This window comes from Gymnodraco acuticeps, unplaced genomic scaffold (assembly GCF_902827175.1).
Source record: "Gymnodraco acuticeps unplaced genomic scaffold, fGymAcu1.1, whole genome shotgun sequence".
NCBI lineage: Eukaryota > Metazoa > Chordata > Actinopteri > Perciformes > Bathydraconidae > Gymnodraco > Gymnodraco acuticeps.
The window spans coordinates 1,331,202-1,355,108 of record NW_022990238.1 but is presented as its reverse complement, the minus strand read 5'-3'; the positions used below and the strand labels follow the sequence as shown (position 1 = coordinate 1,355,108).

The 23,907-nt window shown below is 41.9% G+C and overlaps 1 protein-coding gene across 6 annotated transcripts in view; it reads left to right on the top strand.

Moving 5' to 3' along the window:
• Positions 1–23,907, top strand: part of cep112 (centrosomal protein 112) — a 116,353-nt gene that overhangs the window by 76,063 nt on the left and 16,383 nt on the right. For all 6 annotated transcript variants that reach the window (XR_004569354.1, XM_034220021.1, XM_034220019.1 and 3 more), the window contains 2 exons: positions 4,443–4,592; positions 20,897–20,986. Coding sequence is in view for 5 of the 6 variants with exons in the window: in XM_034220021.1 (XP_034075912.1) it covers positions 4,443–4,592; positions 20,897–20,986 (240 nt within the window). In the remaining variant the exon portion in view is untranslated. The remainder of the gene's footprint in view (positions 1–4,442; positions 4,593–20,896; positions 20,987–23,907) is intronic.

Below are 23,907 nucleotides of genomic sequence, written 5' to 3'. Positions count from 1 at the left end.
AAAACTCTGCTGTCAGGTGTTTCTCTGTGCTCTTCCTGTTCCGTCTCATCTCCTATGTCCAGAGGTGTTACCGAGGAGAAAGGCCCTCCTGATTTGTGTGAAGTCAGGACAGGCTGTCTAGTGTTATACTGATAGGCTGGATCTCTTTATAGTACACATAGTTAACCTTCATGCTGCACTTATCAATATGTGATAACTGGAAAACCAAGTGCTATTATGCAAGGGGAACTCCTAGTTAGTTAAATAGAAAAGTAAATAGTAGGCTTACCTTCATCAGGTGGCCAGAAATGACTTTATTTCCCCAATGGTTAAAAATCTAACCGTGCTACATAAATATTCACTCGTGTTGCAGTTTTTGTAGTGCACACTTGTTCTGTGGTTCTATTTAGACCGATGTGCACTGGAAATTGCTTTGCTACCTAGTTTACAAAAGAAAAAAACGACTCTAAAGCAGGTAGTTATTAATCCTTCTTTAACTCTCTACGTTTATGTTGTATTTAATATCAGCAAACCCCAACATCATTGAGAACATGTAGAAGAAAAAACATGATTTGCCAATGACTCTGTGTGCTATCGCTGTAGCTCTCATTGTCCTGACGTGTACTTCCATCATAGGAGCTACTGATAGCTCACATATAGAATCTGTGCTAGCAAGTAGCTTCTGCAACATCTTGAAGCAGTAGTATGAATCAATATTTAAAGATCAGTTAAAGTCACTAATTATATTTCACAGAGTGACACTGATGCACTTGTGCCCTATCAGATTAATCGCACTAGAATTATCCTCCACCCTCTCTCCCGTCCCTATAATGCCTCTTTACGTCATCTCCATACCTGCTTCTCTGCCTCATGTCATGGTATCATCTGTCCACACTTCCAATTGAGGGCCATGTGTTTCACATTATGCTTGTCTCCTTAGACAGAGCCAATTTAAAACTGAGGTAATTATTTCTCTTAACTTCCCAGGACACATTCTGTCATTCAGCAAAATGTCTCCAAAAGTTTAGGCAGATTTAACCTCATCAGTTTAAAAGATCCAAAACTCCCCTAAGTAGTGTTTACATTACAAAAGAAAAGAGTTTTCTTGATTATGTAGCCGGGTAAAATATCACAATCATTTGGCCGTAATTGCTCCTCGTTACCCGAAGAGGAGATTCAAAGGGGTGGGGGGGTTGTTGTTATGCTTTCTTTCTTCTCCTCTTTTAAATCCCCCTATTTTGGGTTGGCTGGCAAAGGCGCAGAGTTGAAAGCGGGGTTGACAAGCAGATGTTGTGAGAAAACGGTAGCTTATTAGGTTACACAATGCTCGACTTCAAAAGAAGTCGGATGCTGTGCGAAAGTTCAGCCATGTTTGCCCGCTTTGGCGGAGCGGTGCGCCGCCACAGACAAAGCAACAAGTGATTAATCCTCTGTTTTGGGGACACAAAACTGGCACGGGTTCAACAAACAACACTCTCTGACATTAAAGACAAGTCTCTGTGCGTGGAATACAACACCTTTGAGGAAGTGTGTTTGTTATACAGAGGGTTCTGTTGAAGGTGCAGGGTTTTTGAGCAAACATTAATAATAAGCGTGATTAATGCAGACTATTTGTCGCTGGCTTTGTTTTAAAAGGTGGAACAGGTGGGGGGGTTTGTTGCCTACCCCTTGGGGCAGCTCAGTCAAATGTAAACAAGAGGCCTTTGAACCTCAAAGGCTAACCCCAGTTGTTAACCCCTGCGTGTCTGACAGGGGGCATCGCTCTTCAGCCCAACTGCATGGCTAATAACCCAATTAAAAACATACCACGCCATACATTATCCTGAGGGGTCTGGAGACACAGCCCATAAGGGTATATGTTACCATGCATACACACACACATCACTCTCTCTTACATCTTTGCTTTTGTCTCTCTTTCTCTGCCTTTCTCATTCTCTCTCTCTCTCTCTCTCACACACACACACACACACACACACACACACACACACACACACACACACACACACAGACTCTCCTAATTAGTGTCTCTCCAATCCAATCCTGTGTGTTAAGCGTCTGGCTGTGAGTGGTCCTCCTGGGTGACCTGTGAACTGAACAGGGCTGTGCTCTTTTCCCCCACTTAATGATCAGGCTACAGTGGGTGGTAGATCATTACTTTATCCCTGAACGTCTCACCGTAGGAGTAATGTAGGTAGGAGGTGGAAGGGAATTTGCCATGGGAGGCACAGTGCGTGTTCTGGAAGAAATGGGTTGAAGTTCACTCCATATGCAAATATAACTCATTTATTTCTGAATAATAGTTCACATGTGACCTCTTAGGCATGTATAAACCAAAAAGGGTCTGTTAAAGTATTTATTCGAATGTAGGGATGAACCTTTAGAGAATCATCGCCCGACTCTTCGGCTCAACGCAGCTTTTACTGTTTATTCACGCTTTATTTTGGGTTTACAGCCCGCAGATTCACTGGTACTTACTCTCATCAGTGTCGTTTCCAGTTATAGCAGGACATAGTGTTCAGTGAAAAAGATCTGTACGCTACTTGCCCAACACTAATTAGCAGACAAAGACAACATAGTTAACATAGTGGCAGCTAAAGAGCCAGATGGTTCCCTCAGGAGTAGGTGGAGACCAAAACAATGTTTTTGAAGTGAATATTTGACTTCTGAAACACAAGGATAAATTCTTTCTAATTTTTTTTTTTTTTTTTATTCGGTGGTATGTATGTGAAAATCAGTTACAGTTTTAAATAAACATTTAAACATAAGTTCATGACTAAATGTGCTGGAAGTGATAAAGTCGTCACTGAGAGTTAACTAAACAACAACGTACCTTGTTATTGACTGACAATACATTATGTTTGCCATTATTTTTTTATTTAAACTACATTTAGTCACTCAAATAATTCCTTACAAAATATTGAAATATAGTGGGAAATTATTTCAGAAATGTTGCAGATTAGTTTTATTTACCTAAATGATTAATTGACTCATCTATTCCACTCAAACCTTCTGATGTATGAGCAGAATGATACAATGCATTAAATAGCCATTAATGAAGATTTGTCACATGCCATTTGGTTTTCACCTCATTATTTAAAAGACTCGCCAAATGTGAGGTGTATGCCGCAATAAAGAGGTTGTGATTATTTCAACATCAGTCACCTGTATTAATGGTTTTAACCATTGTTTTATAGCATAAGTTATTCATTATCTCTGGTGAATCAGACCTGCCCATTTCTCTCCACATTGTAACCTCTGGTTCATGGAGAGGTAAGCCTGCCTTTAGCCCTAAAGAGATGCCAAACAAGTCTAACCAGACCAATTACAGACTTTAAAAGGCCTGGCTGGCTATCAGACAGAGAAAGGTGCTGTGGTGTGTGTACATGTACAGGAATAACAAGACAGACAGCTGAGTTCACATGTTTAGAGTGCCGCCACCGCCTGGGCTGAAGACCAGCAGGGCAGGAAATCCATATTGTAAAATAATTATTACGCCCAGAAATGATGTTCCCATAATAATGTGTCATTTGTTGCTTTCATGTGGCTTTCCTGCTGACAAAATAAGCCTAATCTCCCTCTCATCTCTCTATCCCCCTCTCTCTCTCTCTTTCTCCCCCGTCTCTCTCTCCCCCTGTCTCTGTCTATCTGTGGTCGACCCGCACTACTCTAACTCCCACACAATGTACAGATTCCAGCAGGGCTAGTCCTGAGTTTGAACATGGTAAACAATTATCTGGCTAGCCCAAAGCAAGCAGCAGCACTGCCCCCCCCATCTCCTATGTCTCTCTCTTTCTCTCCCCCCCCTCCCTCTCCATTCCTCTCTCTTTTACTCCCTCTCATATTTTCTCTGCCTTTCCCTGACAGTGGCTTAAATAGAATGTTAATTTTTGACTGGAGGATTTCAAAGCAGAGCCAGTTTCTTTTCATCTTGGTGTGCACCGCAAGTTCACCAACACAAAGTCACTCCGCTCTTCAAAAGGAAGTTGTTTTTTCCTTCCTGTCTATTTTGTTTTAACCTCCCTCTTTTTCGCTCTCTCTGCTTTCTCTGTGTCTTCTGTCTTGTCTCAAAAAAGACATGAGACTGGGGAAAAAAAGGGATTGTTACTGCCATCCAAAACCATGACGAAAGCATTTTCCATCTGATACGAGTGGTTTTCTGAGACAAGTGAAATAAAGCAAATCAGCATTTTGTTCAGTCAACCTGTTTTGCATTTTGCATCTGGCAACAGGTTTCCTCTGCACTCTGGTCTTTTAGTTTATATCTTGTTTTAAAGTTCATAAAACACATGAGGTTGTTAGGCAATGGGAACACTTTCCCAAGAGCAGATAGGCATGCTGCAGATATTTTTACTTTTTGGGTATAACAATATGTGGCTAGTTCTCCATCTGCTGATTTTCTGCCAATCCTTTTCCAACTCAAAATTAAAAGTCACATTTTATTTTGTGTCTCTTCTCATCTATAGTTAATTGCGGAGCTACAGACATCTTTATGTTACATGAAGGAGGAGGCTGTTCGTCAGCAGCAAGCAATGGAGAAGCAGTTGGAGGAGTCCAATGTCCGATGGGATGAGGAGAGGAGGACAATAAATCACCACGCCGATCGAGCCAACAAGGTCAGTGTCGGGCCCTTAGGAATTTATGCAATTGATTGCATTCATCAACATTGTCATAGGAACCTTAATGACTCATTAGGTGTAAAGTCCAGAGTGATACTACTCCATTATTGAAGTTTTGTCAGCATATGTTAGTAGAAGCAGCTAAAATGAAGAGCAGCCCCAAGAATATTAGAAGACATAATGACACTGGAAGGAAATACAAACTTCAAGGGAAAAAAAGAGCAATGGTGTTATAAAGTATCCCATATTATTTCAAAAGTTAGCCTATCATCCATCCTTACTATGGCATTTGCCACTTGATTGACGTACAGGTAAGCCAGTCTGAGTTGTATTGTGCCATACGGGTTCATGCAGTTATGAGGGGGCCTCACCTCCTCATCTGAAGCGCAAATGTGGCGCACTATTATACAGCAGTAAGTAGATCTTTTGGGCGTGGTCATTTTAAAAGTAGCTCCCAAGCTGAAAAAGTGTGGGCACCCCTGATCTAGTAACTTAATTTATGATTGTAGTAATGAATCAGAGCAACATGTTGCAATATTGTAATATGATATTGATATTTATGTATGTAGCACTTTTCTTATCAAGGTTACAAAGTTCTTCCCTGAAAAATAAATCAAGTCTTACAAAACATGTCGATTGCAATATAACATTTAAATAAATGTAAGCCTCTTTGAATGCTCCCACAAAACATTTTTTCCAACATGTTTTATATAGATACATAGAATAGAACAGTGAGTCACTATTGCTTTCTTTTGGATAATACATACACTATCCCATCTAATGTGGGGGATTCAAAGCTGTATGGCTGCGAGCATCTGCACCAGCTTTGGTCAATCTTCAAGGTGCCATTTTATCCATCTCTCTAATCTTCCTATCTCGTTATTCTCCCAGCAGTCTTATATACTTCCTGTGTAAGTGGTTTATGTAGTGTTCATCTGCAAACGAAAACCTTTAGACTAAGAGAACGGGGGGCGTCCATAAACTACATCCTTAAAAAAGCCTTGTCTGGATTTGACTTTTATGGAGTAGACACGGGTCGCTTTTCTTTTGTTGAAGCAAGGTCACAGTTTGTATGCACACGCTCTGTCATTTTTATGGCTAGCTGCAAACTCCATAGTGTCTTTAAGTGGCTTGTGTGCTCTGTGTCTGGCTGAACCTTATAAATATGTCTGCTGTTCCCTGCCAGTGTTCAGTCATTTCATGTGACAAAGGTAGCTCAGGAAAGTTGCACTGTATCTAGCCTCTTGCCCTAGCAACCACACTGGGACATGGTGGCAGTTGATTGGGTGTGGCTCCCTAAATAAAGAGTTGTTGTGTCTGGGATCAGGACATGTTTCCAAACACAACCTTGTCTGTTTGTGGTTCGCAGCTGCCTACATAGTAAGGAGTCAGATCTGTGAGCCCCTCCCTCGCTCGGAAATATCAGTTTGCTCCAGCCTGCCCTGGACCTGCTTGCACACCTAATGCCTGAAATGTCTGTTGTTATCCATATGATTGACAGTAAAGGCTGGTCGTGGTTATGTGGCCAAAATCATTCAGTCCAGATGATCTTTTTAGAATCTCTTTGTCACTCGTTCAAAAACACATTCAACATTTAAAAAGAAAAAGCTTCAGGAAGTTATCTTAAGCGGGGGCTGCACACACGCAAAACACTGAGAAAGATGAGCTGATGAGCTTGCCAAAAATGTCTAAATTGAGGTTAAAAACTACGGAAACATAATTTCACCATGATGCAGCTACACATACTTGGGCAGGGTAAATATAGCATGAGCATAAAGACGATATTTGAAATCGTAAATATTAAACATGTTAAATACATTTTAATCTTCTATCCTATTGTGTGTGGGGAACCATGAAAATGTCATCACGTCAGTATTCGTGGTGTCTGTCTACATAAACATTACACATTACATCTTAAATGTAAGTGTTTTTTATTATGTAATGGTGTTTAATGTAGACTTGGTGGCACTAACTATGGCTTTGATTGCTCATGTTGTAGCTCTGCCGCTTGTAATCTAACTATACCATGACACACACACACACACACACACTCTGTCTCCCCCGTTGTAGGCTGCGTTACAAGTCACGGGCCTTGGCATCTGTGTTGGGAGCAGACAAAGGCATTCTGTCTCCATTATCTGTATCCTCATTATTACGATCCCCCCTGTGTTAACCACCCGCTAATGAGACTTCAATTAATGGTTTGAATGCTTATTAAAGGGCCAGACATGAGTGGAAGGAATAATCAATGGGGGAGAGGAAGGTAAGATGTGTCAAACAGCAAGAACATTATGAAAATAAGATATAAGATAAATATTTGGTGTAAACTTGAAAGAAGAGGGAGAGGAGATTGATGAGATGGTGCACAATGAAGGGGAAGAAAGAGAGGAAGAACCAACAAAAGGGTGGAGGAAGTGTGAGGATTGAGACAGCAAACAGAAGGACAAGGGAAGAAAAGCGAGAGAGAGACAAAAAAGCCTGAAAGAAATGGCGGAGAGCTGTCAGTGGGCCATCGAGGGAGTGTGTCGCCTGCTGACATTGTTTCCATGCTGCTCACTTCAAAGGGCTCGGATTATGAAGAGAGCGAGGGGCTTCAGACAATGGGAGGGGAAGAAAATAACATCAAAGTTAGCCGCGCATTTGAATTGGGATAATCCCAAAACAGTTGTTCAGAATGCATGCTGCACCGGATCAGATGTCCCTTTTTTTTTCCATCGCCAGGCCCGTTCAGCCATTTCTCCTGAATTTAGCTCCCTCTGTGGCTCTACTGTACTTGTGACTTCTTAAATATGGGTGTTAACCGCGGAGACCGTTGCATCTCGTAAAGCCCTTTTTTAGAACAACGTAGTACAGTTAAGTATGCTCATTATCTGGGTTTTTATGTATAAGTGACATTTTTGGTGGAGTATTTTTGAATGTGTGTGTGTGTGTGTTCATGTAGGAATAAGCACTTGAGTGGGTGCCTGCTTGGTGTATACTTGTATTGCAGGCCTTTCTCAGTTTTAATAGGAAATGGACTCAATAAAATAGTGTGTGTTGCAGACGTGACGTGTGCAGCTAGTGCGATCGCCTGTTGAGATAAATGAGCAGAAAGACTTTTAGGCACTAAGTAGCTTTGATCTGTTTTAACCACCCTATAGCTCAATATGATACATTAACTTTTCAAATAAATTACCTTTTCTTTATATGAAAAGGCTTCCTGTACTGTTGAACCCAACTCTCGAAGTTTTAGCCTCTTTTAGCTCATTGTTTTGGTTTTTATGTTCCACACATGAATATAGTGGAGTGGGAAATTCAAAAAGATGTGGACTAAACCTCAACACATCCATGAATCAGGAACAGGAAGTTGACGTTTCACACATTGGATAACAAATAAAGAGAAACATGTAAATTGCCCTTCCAATTGTTCACATTACTTCCTACCTTTGTTGCCTTTGAATGATATCACATTCGGGAATTGCAGCCAGTTATATTTAGGTTACCAATTATCTCATAATGGGCAAGCCAGGAGTGGGCAGTTTAAGCACTCTGGATCCAGGCCGGTGTCAAAGGACTGTCGAAGGTGAAAGCAACATGAAAGTGTGTTTGCTTTCATCTGTCCAGTCTCTTCATATCAGTTAAGGGGAACTGGAACCAATATAGAGGAAGCCTGTGTAGCACATTGGGACATAGCCAGCGTTTAGGTGAGAGGATTATTCACTTCCTGATGTCATCTGTTTCCTTACATGTGGTTTCTTGGGAAAATGTTTTTTTCCCTTCATGAGACGCAGGGGGTGGAGGTGAATGTGAAGTTTAATAGGGAGGTTATTGGGATTACTTTAGTACACGATGTGTGCGTGTGTGGCAGTGTGCACAGGCAGTGTGTGAGAGAGTGTGTGCCTGAAATGTGCAGCTGCCAAATCTGACAGAACTCAAGCCCACATTAGCCTGCCAAGAGAAAGGTATAAAGAAACACACACACACACACAGGCCTTGTCTCTTCTCTCTCACACCCTATATCTTTCCAACTCTGTATCTTCGAACTCTTTCTGTCTCAAACTCTCTGTCTGTCTCTACGCGCACACACACACACACACACACCCACACACAAGCACCCACACACAAGCACACATGCTCACCTCGCCCTGCCAAAAGGGAGAGGTGGCTGGTGAATAAACAATGGCACTCCGCCCATAGTGTCACCCGCCTGGGCTTTGATCAGCACCGCTGTTCCTGCTCCCCACAGCAGTGCTTCCTGTCTTTCTGCCTGCCTAATGTTGCCATGCGCGCACACACACCAGCATGCTCACACACATCCATAACTTAGTGTTCATGTCTCATTCTTATACATGGGCCTCCATATACTATCTCCCCATTCTCGCCTCACTAAATCTTTAGCTGTATCTTTCTGTCCCTCAGACTGGCTCACAAACATAGCTTTGAGTTAGTTCCCTTGTCTATACATCTTTCAATAGTGTAGCATTCTCTAACACACACCCACATTTTCTCACACACATACACACACAGAGGGATACACGCTTTTGATCCAGGCCCATCCAGGAGTAACTTGTAGCAAGTCAAAGAGAAGGTCCTGTTGTAGTGTCCTCTGGGTGAAATGACAGTAGACACATTACATAATGCAACACAGTGACCATTGTCTCACTGTGGTTGAGGATGACAGTGAATACATGAGGTGCACTGTGCTTTACACACTTGACAGTGTGGGGTGTACATGTCTTTGTCAGATTGAGATGGAGTCCATGTGATCGACTTGCTCTTGCTTTTACGCTTGCACGCCAGTAATGAGGTACAAGGCTCCGGTACACACACACACACAGCCACACAAACATGCCGACATTCAAGGGGGCTAGCTGGAGCAGCTGCAGTTTGTCTGTAGTTCTGTAGTTATATATGCATTAGTTTCTGAGGGGGTTGAAAGGATGACTTTGCCTGTGGGAAGGAATGGCAGCAGTGGATCAAGAACAGGTGTGCTGGAGACCCTCTGTTGCAGAGGCAAAGAGCTGTGTGTGTGTGTGTGTGTGTGTGTGTGTGTGTGTGTGTGTGTGTGTGTGTGTGTGTGTGTGTGTGTGTGTGTGTGTGTGTGTGTGTGTGTGTGTGTGTGTGTGTGTGTGTGTGTGTTGTGTGTGTGTGTGTGTGTGTGTGTGTGTGTGTGTGTGTGTGTGTGTGTGTGTGTGTGTGTGTGTGTGTGTGTGTGTGTGTGTGTGTGTGTGTGTGTGTGTGTGTGTGTGTGTGTCCTTCAACACGTGTCCATGTTCTTTGTGTCAACCTTGAACTGCGCATTTGTTTACTGAAGCTTAAGCCATCTGTCACTTCTTTGTTTTCTGTGTGTGTGGGCTAGAATACAACTTTCACAGTTCACTTTTTTACTTTAGTATATATTAAATAGTGCGAATGACTCAGTAATACTGTCAATCTCACTGAGATACAACACCTCAGTATGTATTCCTGTGCAGGCTGTTTTTACCTTAAGACAAACTGTTATTTTGACTGTTCAATAAACCAACCAGTGCCTCTGTGTTTAAAGTGAACTGCTAACTATTCATTTTTAAGAGAGACAAGGTAAAAATAAAATGTGATAAACAGAGCTAACTTTGGCAAGGCAACAAACGGTATGAAACTCAGGCGTAAGCTGACTAAACTGCAGTTAAAAGATGTGAGATGTTGGGTTTTTTATGAATTTGTAAGAGGGAAATTATTTAGCCTACAGAAGTTGAGATTGCTTGTATTGTTTTAGCCTTGTGTTATCCACCTTCTCATTGTGTTCGCTCAGTTTTAGCTAAAATAACTATGAAGTAAGGCAAGGCAAGGCAAGTTTATTTATATAGCACTTTTCAACACAAGGTAATTCAAAGTGCTTTACAAAAAATGAAAGACATTAAGAAAATGGCATTTAAAATCAGTCATTAAAAAGAAAAGCTAATAAAATAAACATTAAAAGAAAAAATACATGGATAAAAGTTACAGTGCAGTCTAAGATGTGAATAGTTCAATTAAAAGCAGCGACAAAAAGAAAAGTCTTCAGCCTGGATTTAAAAGTAGTCAGAGTTGCAGCGGACCTGCAGGTTTCTGGGAGTTTGTTCCATTTGGAGCATAATAACTGAACGCTGCTTTACCATGTTTAGTTCTGACTCTGGGGACAGAAAGCTGACCAGTCCCTGAAGACCTGAGAGATCTGGATGGTTCATAATTTAGCAGGAGGTCAGACATGTATGTTGGGCCTAAACCATTCAGTGCTTTATAAACCAGCAGCAGTATTTTGAAATCTATTCTTTGACACACAGGAAGCCAGTGTAAAGACTTCAGAACAGGAGTGATGTGATCCACTTTCTTAGTGTTAGTGAGGACTCGAGCAGCGGCGTTCTGAATCAGCTGCAGCTTCCTAATAGATTTTTTAGTGAGACCTGTGAAGACACCATTGCAGTAGTCGAGTCTACTGAAGATAAAAGCATGGACAAGTTTTTCCAAATCCTGCTGTGACATTAGTCTTTTAATCCTAGATATATTCTTTAGGTGATAGTAGGCTGATTTAGTAACTGTTTTAATGTGACTGTTGAAACTCAGGTCAGAGTCCATGACTACACCTAGATTTCTGACTTTATCTGTTGTGTTTGAACATTGCAGACTGAAGCTCAGCGCTAACTTTTAAACGTTCTGCCTTGGCTCCAAAAAACCATTACCTCAGTTTTATCTTTGTTTAATTGGAGAAAGTTCTGACACATCCAGTCATTGATTTGTTCAATGCACTTACTCAGTGTTTGAATTGGAGCATAGTCTCCTGGTGAAATTGTTACGTAAATGTGTGTGTCATCTGCATAGCTATGGTAACTTATTTTGTTGTTCTTCATTATCTGAGCCAGTGGTAACATGTAGATGTTAAAGAGAAGAGGCCCCAAGATGGAGCCTTGAGGAACCCCACATGTTATATTTGTCAACTCAGATGTGTATTTACCTATAGAAACAAAGTTGTTTCTGTCCTTTAAGTAGGATTCAAACCATTCAGAACTGTTTCCGAAAGTCCCACCCAGTTTTCCAGTCGGTCTAGTAATATGCTGTGGTCAACAGTGTCAAACGCAGCACTGAGATCTAATAATACTAACACTGAAGTTCTGCCACTGTCTGTGTTTAAGTGGATGTCATTGAAGACCTTTCCAAGAGCAGTCTCAGTGCTGTGGCTTGGATGAAAGCCTGACTGGAACACATCAAAACAGTTATTTAAATGCAAGAAATTACTCAACTGTTGAAAAACAACTTTTTCAATGATTTTACCTAGAAATGGGAGGTTTGATATGGGCCTGTAATTGTTCATTACTTAAGCATCTAGATTATTCTTTTTTAAGAGCGGTTTAATGACTGCAGTTTTCAGGGCCTGTGGAAAAATACCTGAGTGAAGAGATTTGTTTACTATATGAAGTAGATCTGAAGCCATGCAAGGCAAAACATCTTTGAAAAATCCTGTTGGAATAATATCAAGGCAGCAGGAGGAGGATTTCAGAAGTTGAATAATGTCCTCTAGGTTTTTTTCATTAATCTGATTGTGTCATGGTGTTTGAATTGATTTTAAGTGGACACAGAGACAACACATTTGCTGTTCCTGATGCAGAGGCACTGACTGCTTGTCTGATTTTCTGAATTTTGTCAGTGAAAAAGGAGGCAAAATCATTGCACGCCCTGGTGGATAGAAATTCAGAGGCTACTGACACTGGGGGGTTAGTTAGTCTGTCGACGGTAGCAAACAATGCACGTGCGTTGTTTTTGTTTTTGGTAATGATGTCAGAGAAGAAAGACTGTCGTGCGTTTTTCAATTCCAAATTATAAAGGCCAAGTCTCTCTTTATAGATTTCAAAGTGAACCTGGAGATTTGTTTTTCGCCACCTGCGTTCAGCTTTTCGACATTCTCTTTTTTCTGTTTTCACGCTCATGGCCTTTCTCCATGGAGATATTTTCTTGCCAGACACTTCCTTTACCTTAGTTGGAGCAATGGCATCTATAACATTTTAAATTTTTGAATTAAAATTTACTGAGATGTTAGCAGGGGCAAGTGTGGAAGAAAAATTCTGAGTAAACATTTCCCTAGTATTTTCAGTTAAATATCGCTTTGTGGTTACCTCTTTTTGAACATTTTTGTGAACAGAAATAGAGCTCTCAAAGAAAACACAGGAATGGTCAGAGAGAGCAACATCAGTCACCACAACCTTAGAGATATTCAGCCCCTTTGAGATAATTAAGTCCAGAGTGTGCCCCTTATTGTGCGTGGGCTCCGTCACATGCTGAGTCAGTCCATAGCTATCAAGAACACAAAACAGTTCTTTAGCCCCTCTGTCCTGGGGGTTGTCAACATGGATGTTAAAATCACCAACAATGACTAGACGGTCAAAGTCAATACACACTATAGACAGCAGTTTGGTAAAATCATCAAAAAGCTTGCACAGTATTTGGGTGGGTCTATAGATATTTAGGAACAGAGCTCGAGAGGAGCATTTCAGCTGAAGGGCCACATATTCAAAAGAAGCAAAGTTCCCATAAGATGTCTTCCTGCATTGAAGGGAATCATTGAACAGAATAGCAACTCCACCCCCTTTCTTAAGCATTCTTTCCTGACTCATACAACTAAAGTTGGGAGGGGTTGATTCGATAAGAACAGCTGCACTGTTATTTTGTTCAATCCAAGTTTCTGTTAAAAACATAAAATCGAGATTGTGCTCAGTGATAAAAATCATTGATTAAAAATGTTTTTCCTGCCAAAGACCTGACATTTAATAAAGCTAGTTTAAGTTTGTTAAACACACTATCAGTCAGGTTTTTTGTAACAAGCTGTGGCTGACATGGAATCACTGCTAAATTTGATAAACTCACACAAACGTTTGAGCGCTTCCTGTTTCTATGATTCACCGCTCTTAATCTATTACCTATCAACACAGATATCGGCAAAGCTACAGGCAGGCAGGGCCCCGGCATGTCCTGGAAAGAGTTGAGAGTGCCATACGCCCTTGAGCCTGGACACAAGTATTGTGAGGAGTCCTGGGTACTGTCCATTATGTGGCTTATGTGACCATTGTGCTCTTAAATCCTAAAAGGAGTGAGAAGACTGTAGTGCTGTCAACAGGGCTGCACTCAACTTCCAGTTCAGAACTGTTTTGTCCTTTCTATTAGCACTGCTGTCCGCTAGAAATGTCTCATCTAGGATCTGTATATGTAAGGTAATGATCCCTCTTTCTCTTTTTCACTCAGACTCTCTGTATGTATCTTTGTAAGCTCCAATCGGCCTGGTCTGTGTATATGTTAGTGTGTGTACAACTCTACGTGTGTGCCTAGTGTTGGCTGATTGATGACTTTTCCGGCTGTGGGCAAATTCCCGGCACCGTTTGATCCACATATCAGAGGAGGTGGAAGTAGGAGAGAGAGATAACATTCCAGGATGCAGCTAGGGAACGTGGGAATCTCATAGAGTACATAGTCCATTCTCGGACAACAAGCGGAAATTACTCATTAAACCCGAGGCCTAATGCTATTTACAAAGAAACCATCATGGGCTAATGTCTTCACCCTTTCAAGAATCCCAAGTATAGATAAATCCAGGCTGTAGGCAGAAGTAGACAAGCCGCCATTACTTTGGTGGCACCTCACTTGTAAACTTGTGAATAACGCTGTAATGTATGCACGCAAAGAATTTCTTAAGCCAATAAATCGGTCTAGCAAATCCTGTAGAACTGGTTATATGTTAAAAGATATACTAAGCAAATGGAATTTAGATAAATGTTATAACATACTAAAATTCCACTTAATCTCTGCTACCTGAAATCAATTTGACTTTCCTAAATCTCTGCCTTTTTTTAAATGTTCACATTCCAACCACATTCTGAACAGATTTCGATAAAAAAAAAACAGAGCTCTCTGCCAATCACAGGCCGATGGGTAGCAGCTTCTCATATCTTTTGTTAGCTTTATACTCTTTTTTTGGGGCACATCAAATTCCACTATCACTGTATCGTGTCTTTTTACATATTTATTTGTATAATATTTGTATCAACAGTGCTTTTCTGGTAAGATCCCGAACACTCAATCCTAAAATAAAACGGGGGTCTTTGTTTTATTTAATCTTTTTAAGACGAGTGTTTTAAGCCTGTAAGTGTATGTGCAAGTTTAGCTAAACTTTACATCCATTAAATAATATACTATTTGATAAACAGAATATATGTATGTGAGCCCATGCAAACACACACACAAATACTCACAGGGCATATGGTGCATATTTCAGAGTTGTTTCCTATTCTCTTTCTACTGCAGCTCACAGCAGCTGAATGAGACAGAGACGGAAAGATAGAGAACATTGTGTTACCCCTGCGGGCACAGCGGGGTTGCAACATGTCTTCATTACCGTGGCAATTGTCTTACTATTTTCATCAGTACTGGCTCCTCCATAACTGTGCCGACATGTGTGCATATTGCAATAGACGAGATACTCGTTCTGTTTGCTGTTCAGGAGTTTTTGCTGCCGCCGCCATCACAGCAGCTTCCCACTTTAGTTCCAAGTCAAGTCAATTCATACCAATATCAGGGATAGTGGTCGACCACTAAACCACCTCTTTTTATTCCTGCACACAGACAGCAAAGCAAAAGTTTCACTTCTCTAACACCTCAGGAAGAAGACCTCTCTCCTCCTCCTCCTCCTCCTCCTCCTCCTCCTCCTCCTCCTCCTCCTCCTCCTCCTCCTCCAGCTTCTCTTACACTCGCTTCTTTACCTTTCCCACAATCCTTTGATAAAAGTGCAGATAAAAGAGAGTCTGTGCTCATCTCTCTGGCCATCCACCTCTCCTTGAGGTTAGCACCTCCTTTATTATTTACTATTAGATCAGTAGACACATACACACAGCACCTTGGTCTTCTAAAGCTGCCGTGTGGGCATTGTGTCTTTGCTTATGTATGTCTGTGTGCTACGTGCCCCTTGTGTTTGTTTCTGTTCTTACCCTTTCGCTTGTGTGTGTGGTTGTGTGTGTGTCCTTGGCTGGAGGCGGTGCAGTGTGAGGTTTTTCGCTGCTGTCTGAAGTCGTCCAGCCTCAGTGTCATTAGAGGATCTCTTTAATCCAGACTTTGGGAGAAACTTCTGACAGCACGCTGCAAATAGAAGGCCCCGCCGCACATGAAGAGCAGCTCGGCTCCTAACAAAACACCAAGTTTAAAGAGGCCCCTGGCCTTTTTTCCTCCTCCCTCTATTCCCTCTTTACTTTCTTCTCTGCTTTTTTTCCTGCCCTCTGTTGCTTTTACTTCACCCTAGGGAAACATGCCTGCCTTATCTGCGCAGGAGGACCACCCAGGAAAGATGACTCAGGCATTTGTGTGTGTGTGTGGTGTGTGTGTGTGTGTGTGTGTGTGTGTGTGTGTGGTGTGTGTGTGTGTGTGTGTGTGTGTGTGTGTGGTGTGTGTGTGTGTGTGTGTGTGTGTGTGTGTGTGTGTGTGTTGTGTGTGTGTTGTGTGTGTGTTGTGTGTGTGTGTGTGTGTGTGTGTGTTGTGGTGTGTGTGTTGTGTGTGTGTGTGTGTGTGTGTGTGTGTACACTAGAATTGTACACTCATTTGACTGAGTGTAGCACTCACATTTTTAAAACTTTTTCTGTTAATATTAATGCATGCCTATACCTGCTTGGATGGCTCTGAGCGGTGTGTTTGTTGGTGCGCGTGTGCCTCGCTAATCCTTTGAGCCAAAGTTTGGAATGAAAGGCAGAGGCACATTGCTGATGGAAAGGTGAGAGAGGCCTTCAAGCTCCCGACTGTGGGACTGAGCAGCAGAGGTTCTCTCCATCTCCTTCATGTCCCTCTGTTCTTCAGTATCTGTCTGTCAGTCTCACCTCTCTGAAATGTCTCTTCTTCTTCCTGATATCCTCCACCTGTCCTACCTTCTCAGGCTTTTTGCTTACTTTTTTATTCCTTCATGCACCTTTCATTCTCTACCTTCTCCTCTCCCTCCTTCTATCACTCCCTTAGGACATCTGATTTCCCCCTTCTTCCTGGCCTGTTCACAATGATCCCAGTCTGCATGACTGATAAATACCATATCACCCTGAGCATCTGGATACACTTTGGCAGGATCCTCTACACTCGGCCATTCACGCACTTTCACACGCTAAACACTATAGAAACATGTGTGTGTATACAGTACAGATTTAAGGCTGTTGGGAAGTTAGACAAAAGAAAATGAGGCAACATACTAAAGCTGCAACAACTGGAGAGATGTTTCTCCAATTGTTTTTAAAAATGCACTCTCTCATATTTACCTGTAACTTATTTGAATAAAAACACTGTTATTATTATTCATATAAATGTGAAAATACATGTTAATGTTTGCCCAAAGGCTAGCACTGGATAAAAGTCCAAGTCAGACACGGATATTCCAGTCTGACGCAGTTGGAATATCAGTGTCTACTTCATTGTGTTGTTTTATTGCTTTCATTAGTCTTTTTCTCTTTTTTGTGGTTACATGTTTGAGTTAGTAAGATAAAAGTAAATGTTACACCTTACCGCAATATGCCAGGATATCCATTATGTCTGACAGTGCTGAAGACTAAAGATTTCCGAGGCCCTTTCTGACTCACAAAGTGCTTCTATTCATCAGCAGATTCAACCCATATGATTGTATTAATGAAATGACAAGTGTTGAACTTCTTCCCCTCAGAGTTGTTTACAACAGATCAGATACAGAACCCACATCAAAGAGATACACGTCACCAGTGAGGCCCACTAAGTCAGCCTTACTTCCCAGAAGACCTGCTCCAGAAATGCTGTGTCACAGTGCGGGGAATCAGAAGTGGGTTTACAAAAGGGGAGGGGGGGTTGGTTTGTCAGGGTCTTCTTTGTCAGCCATACTGCTGCCCCTAAGGGAATGATCTGGGTGAGATAAGTGTCACAGTAGGGGAATGTTGGAGGAAGAAAGGGAAATAATTATAAGTACTTGCTTGATAGCAAGTAGCAATACTTATTATTAGTGATCAGGAATTAAAGGTGTCCACTTTTCCATGTATTTTATACATAAACATGTGTCCCCTCTGTGGAAAGAGACTCTGAAAGTTTCAGGAAAAAATATTCTCTCTTTTTGTCCTGATCCATTTATATAAAAACCTGTCTGAAAATGAGCTGATCAGATTTTGGCCACTTTATGATGTCATAACGATTTTTTTGGCTTGTGTAACCATTAGCCAATCAGCAACCAAGGTAACCCCCCCCCCCCACACACACACACACACACACCTGAATCTCCTCCTAGAGCACCATTGTGTTCTTTTTAACCAAATATCTCTCAGAGGGGCGTGGGGAGGGACTCCTTATTTTCATCTAAAGTGACAGACAGAGAATCAGCACTTTTGAAACAGGGCTGAAACAGAGGGGATTATGGGATGCTACAATGATCTGTTTGGTATTTGGAGCCAACCACTTCAGAGACATGTTTGTATATATCTGAGACCTATTATATATTGATGAAAAACAGTATAATAGTGGACCTTTAACAATCTGTTCAACATATTCTAATGATCTATATGCTTTGACCTTCGGATTCAGATTCAGAAAAAGGGAAGGAACCAACCTCACGCTGACATGCTTTGGTCACTGGAATCAGAAGTATTATATAAATAGCTTAATCTCCACCAAAAAACCCTTTTCTTCTGTCGCCGAGCCTTTTGATTCACCAACAAACAAAATGAAATGATGAAATCGAAGGCACGGGGTTGGTCTGGATGTGCGCTGTGATGGGATCGTGACTGGCTAAGAAATACCCTGATTAATAGGATCAACGCGCTGGAAAACCAGCTGCCTATCATGCTGCAGAGCTAAGGCTGACCTCAACATGCTCCAGAATCATAATAGTCTAGTAACGCTTGTTGATCTAGAAATCCATCTGCCAGAGGCTTAAATTAGCAGCACTGCCAAGGAAAGAGGTACATTGTAAAGCTCATTTCACTGGGTCAAAGCAGTTCAGGTATGGGTTCACGCTATGGCGCTATCCTATTAAAAGAACAATGATTACAATTTAAAGAAAAAGGAAAATGTAAGGTGAATTTCTCACAGATTTAGCAGGTTTCAATTTCCCTTTTAGTCGGTAGTTCTCAGAGTGTTGCTACCTAGAAGTTCAACCAGGCCCTGAAGCTTAACCGTGTGTGTGTGATTTATGCGAGTGTAGTGTGTTGTAGATCTGGCCGGTCATGCCTATCACCTGGACTTTGTTTCCATCAACTCTGAGAATCAGCGAGTCAACACCTGGCCCACTCACTCAACTCTACTGGGAAGACACTCTGAGGATGTTGACGCTAGCCAGTGCCCCCAAACGTGTGTGTGTGTGTGTGTGTGTGTGTGTGTGTGTGTTGTGTGTGTGGTGTGTGGTGTGTGTGTGTTGTGTGTGTGTGTGTGGTGTGTGTGTGTGTGTGTGTGTGTGTGTGTGTTTGTGTGTGTGTGTGTGTGTGTGTTTGTGTTGTGTGTGTGTGTGTGTGTGTGTGTTTGTGTGTTGGTTTGTGTGTGTGTGGTTGTTTGTGTGGTGTGTGTGTGTGTGTGTGTGTGTGTGTGTGTGTGTGTGTGTGTGTGTGTGTGTGTGACTGTGTGTACGGATGGGTACCGAGCCCCGGTATTAAACGGGCCATGGGGCTGAATTATTAAAGACCGTGGTACCGTTAAGCTCCGACGTTAGCGGTCTTTTTATCGGTACTGGAGACATGTAAAAAATATGTCATATATAATATATTGCAGTTTTAGTGTCGCCAACTCCGTTTCTAATATGCAAAAAGCTTCTATGATTATTTATTAGTATTTTCGATCTCTCTCCCCCGCCTGCTTGCGAGGGGGCGGGGCCGTTTACACACACGCAGCTGCTACATGCAGCAACACACACACACGGAGGAGATGGCGGAGAGAACGCGCTCCGAGGTGTGGTTCAACTTTACCCGTCTCGATACTCGTTGCCTAAAGTGCAATAAGAGTTTAGCATGTAAGGGCGGTAACACGAGCAATTTGTCTAAACATTTAGCAAAAGTGCTCCACATTCAGACGGAGGAATGCACCGGGTTCGACTGTCTTTCTAGTAGCTCTGTAGCCCCATCCACGAGTAACGTTTCCACGTCAGGTATTATGTATGCTGGCAGCAACAGAGTTAACTCAATTATACAAACATGGGTTAATGATTAGAGGAAACTGAGTTATTTATTTTGTTAAAGTTTCAGCTATTCTGTTCACAGTTCTGTCATCAGATTATTTAATACGATTTGTGAAAACATTGTTGTTCTTTTGATGTGAAATATTATGTATTTAATTTAAATAAAAAGCAATGTTAGTTTTGTTCACAATTTGTTTAGTTAGTTTACCTTATTTTTTTCTCCAAAATAACGATAAAAGTACCGTTAAAAGACCGGACCGATAAGCGGTATCGATAAAAGTAGTAGTACCGCTAATACCCATCCCTGTGTGTGTGTGTGTGTGTGTGTGTGTGTGTGTGTGTGTGTGTGTGTGTGTGTGTGTGTGTGTGTGTTGTGTGTGTGTGTGTGTGTGTGTGTGTGTTGTGTGGTGTGTGTGTGTGTGTGTTGTGTGTGTGTGTGTGTGTGTAAATCTGTGCTTTTATGTTCAGGTGTGTGTGCGTGCACTTGAGCGCATATCGCTCTCTCTCTCTCTCTGCTTTTCATGCCGACTAATCAAAGTTGAAGTGTCCACATGTGCACTCGAAACATCTGGTTCTATGCGCATTCAGGAACTGCACATTTCTTTCCACTGCTATCACTTACAGGCAGAGAGGAGGGAAAATAAGTCCTTCACACATACACTGCATTCTCTTTCTTTATTTGATGCCTGAATCTTAGGAAGCAAAATAGATTACATTTGTATTGCCACCATTTTGATCAACTCATCTATGTGTTGTACATCACTGAATGATATTACAGTACGTCTCTCTTTTCACCCCCAAATAAATAAAGACTCTTAAAAGAATGCTACTTTACTAAATCCTATGGAAGTTGGCTAATTCCCTGAGTGAGCAAGTGTCTCTTTCTGTATGCCCTTGTCTAGAAAGGAGTCTTGTCTTCATGAGGCCAGCTTGCCAGTAATTACTGTCATGCTTGATGTATTACTAATCACAGGCTGGATCTCGCCTAACTGTCCCTGCTTCTGTCCTGAATATTCTCTCAGTGGCTCTGGCCGTGTTGATTGTGTTTTCTCAGTTTCAGTCTCAATGTAACTGTAGTTTATCATTTTGCATCAGTTACACATTACACCACACAGATCTGAGTTGCTTTTCCGTCAGTCACCCTACACCACTGAATCTGTCTCCCTTCCTCCAGGCTCTGCAGGAAAAGGTGGAGAGTCTACAGAGGCAGCTGCACAGCTCGGAGAAGAAGCTGCTTAGCAAAGAGCTGGAGTCTGAAGAAAAGGTAATACAGTCACTTGTTTTCTCTCTCTAATGCGTATTCACATGATAGGCGGGCGGTCTCTTACTCAACCCTACCTGTTTCCTCACCATTACTGTTGCATCACTGCTGCTGCCCTCAGCCTTTCTCAGACTTCTTATTAATCATGCTGGGCTTTTTTTTGGAGCTGTTCAACACCTCCATCTCCCCCCCCCCCCCCGATCACCTGGTGTCCCCTAGCCTCTCAGTTGCCATTCTGACTAGACCCTCCAGGGGGCCACAAAAGACAAAAAGAAAAGGATTACTCCCTCTTTTCTGCCCCCCCCCCCCCCCCCCCCTCCATCAACTACCATCTCATTCTCCTGTTCAGAGCCACACATATGCCCCCTCGCACATTTCCCAAATTCCTTGAGATTTGGCTTCAAGAGCCAGCGCCTAGGGCCAGGAATGCCACCACCGCCTGCGTTCAGAGGGAAGCCTCTGTGTGCGCACACACTCCCCATTGCTCCCCAGAATGCCCTGTAATCAGGCTCTGTTTTGACCTTGACACACAGAGAAGAAAGCACTAATGACTACACTCACACAGGAGGCGCTTCTTTGTACTGTTGTATGTACACCAAAGGCATTCATCCTCTAGTGTCCCCTCTGATCCGCCCACTGACCCTTGTACACACTTCACACACTCGTCACACACCTCGGTGTCTGGCTGTCATAAATCTGCAGGAAGAGGTCAGTGGTTTTTAGGAGCCGCTGGTCACTGACCCAGTCCCAGAGGCGCTGCTCGTTGTTTCCGATAACTTAAGAGGAGCTGACCCCCTGACCCTGCCGTCTGTAATGTCAGATCACTCTGCCTGGATAAGGGTTTGGGTTTCTCTTTTTCAGCTTTGCTAATATGTGTTTTGTTAGTGTTGTTTACTGCACTATCCGTGACTCCCGACGCAATCAATTGATGTATTGCTGAAATGTTTTCTCAGATATTGCCAACAGTGCTGCAAAAACCAAGATTTTTAAAAGTAATGTATCTTTCTCCAAGTGAAGAGCAAATATTTGTGTTTTTCTAAAAGTCATGGTCAAGTTCCGCTCGAAACCCCTATGGCATACTGTTTTGATATGTCATGACCATGTATTCAGTTAAAGTACGAGAGGAGTCAATATTGTTCATGTTACTCTAATGCAACACATGTTCTGTTTTCCACAGTGTAGAACTAGGCAAAATGCCATGACATGTTGTGTTAAAACAATAGTGTGGATTTCATAAGATTATTATTAATGGATGTTCATTGCATATTGAACACTAAATTACTCAAAACCCACTTATTGCGTGTGGTCTACAGAGCTTAGTCTTATGTGGTTAAAATGTGTTGATAATGGTGCCAGTAAAAAAACACAGATTTTAACACTATTACGAAAAATGCTTCTTTCTGGTATAAAATCACGAACATGATGTAAATCAGGCAATAAGTCAAAGCAAAAACGCGTAAACAAGAAACCATTTCTTATTAAGCATTTGGTACCAATTTCACATACTGTAGTTGACAGTTGTTTATTCTCTGCCATAAACACATTTCACTCATTTATCGCACATTGTTTTGCTGTGACAAAATTGGCAGCAAAGACACAAACAGGAAGTGAGGCCATAGTGGGATAAGAATAAAGAAATCTCAGTTCGTCAGCTATGCCTGAGCTAAATGCAAAGACATGACAGTTTGTGCAGCATGTAGAATGATGACATCTGAAGCACACAGGATAGTGAGAGCTTTTGAATTAGGTGCAGCAGCTAACGTTTCAACTTAAAGCATGTCTTCATCAGAGGGAGAAGAAGCACTGTAGACATTTGAAATGCCCGCTTCAAGCGGTCTTACCTATATCAAATGTCCTTGAAAACCACATAGAAAACATCATAGAAAGCACGATAGATTCACACAATACATTTAGTCCACCCAATGCTTTTTAGTCTTAAGTCATCTCATCTGCGCAGTGGGAAGACGAGCCCTCAGTCTAAATTGGTGCACTTCTTCTTGGTCACATGAATGTTCTGTTTGCAGTGGTAGATAAGTGTTTCAGCAGAACCTCTACGATGTAGTCAGTGTTTTGAAATTGTTATATATTGTACCTGTCCAGTTATTTCTCAGTTATCACCAATGTCCCTCTGCTGTCATTGCACCCTAAAGCTTCAGCCACACAAAAACGTTTATGCTAAAAACTTTGTTAGTTGCAGTATTCTCTGAACCGGCAGAGTGCACACAAGCAATACAGTTTGTGTAGATACAACAAATCAACATGTGTTGCTAGCTAAACGCTTTAGACCAAACATGCAACTCCTCCATGCCGAGTAGGATTCACATTTATCCAGAAAGGGGTCACATTTTTGTATTGGCTGAATATCCTGTAAACATATTGATTCTGCTGGGAAATTATTTAGTCAAATGTAGATGTAAATAAGAACTTGTTTGTTTTTTTTAATCCACTTTCGGCACTACAGGAAAATGTGTTTGTGTTTGGCAACCCATTATTTTGGCAGATAGTCACAGTTCTTCTCACTCGTCGTCTGAATCCCATATTTACTCCAGCCTCCTACCCTGCTCACATAAGGGTGTGTGTGTGTGTGTGTGTGTGTGTGTGTGTGTGTGTGTGTGTGTGTGTGTGTGTGTGTGTGTGTGTGTGTGTGTGTGTGTGTGTGTGTGTGTGTGTGTGTGTGTGTGTGTGTTGTGTGTGTGTGTTGTGTGTGTGTGTGTTGTGTGTGTGTGTGTTGTGTGTTGTGTGTGTGTGTGTGTGTGGGACAACAGCTTTTCTACTGTACATCTTTCATTTGGTTTGTACATCATACATGCATTTGCCAACACCGGGTCATTGTTTTTTCTGTATGATAATAAACCTCCACTCTCACTCTCCTCACACTGATATTGCCCTAGTTTATCTGCCAAGACTTGTCTTTGTAATCCGAT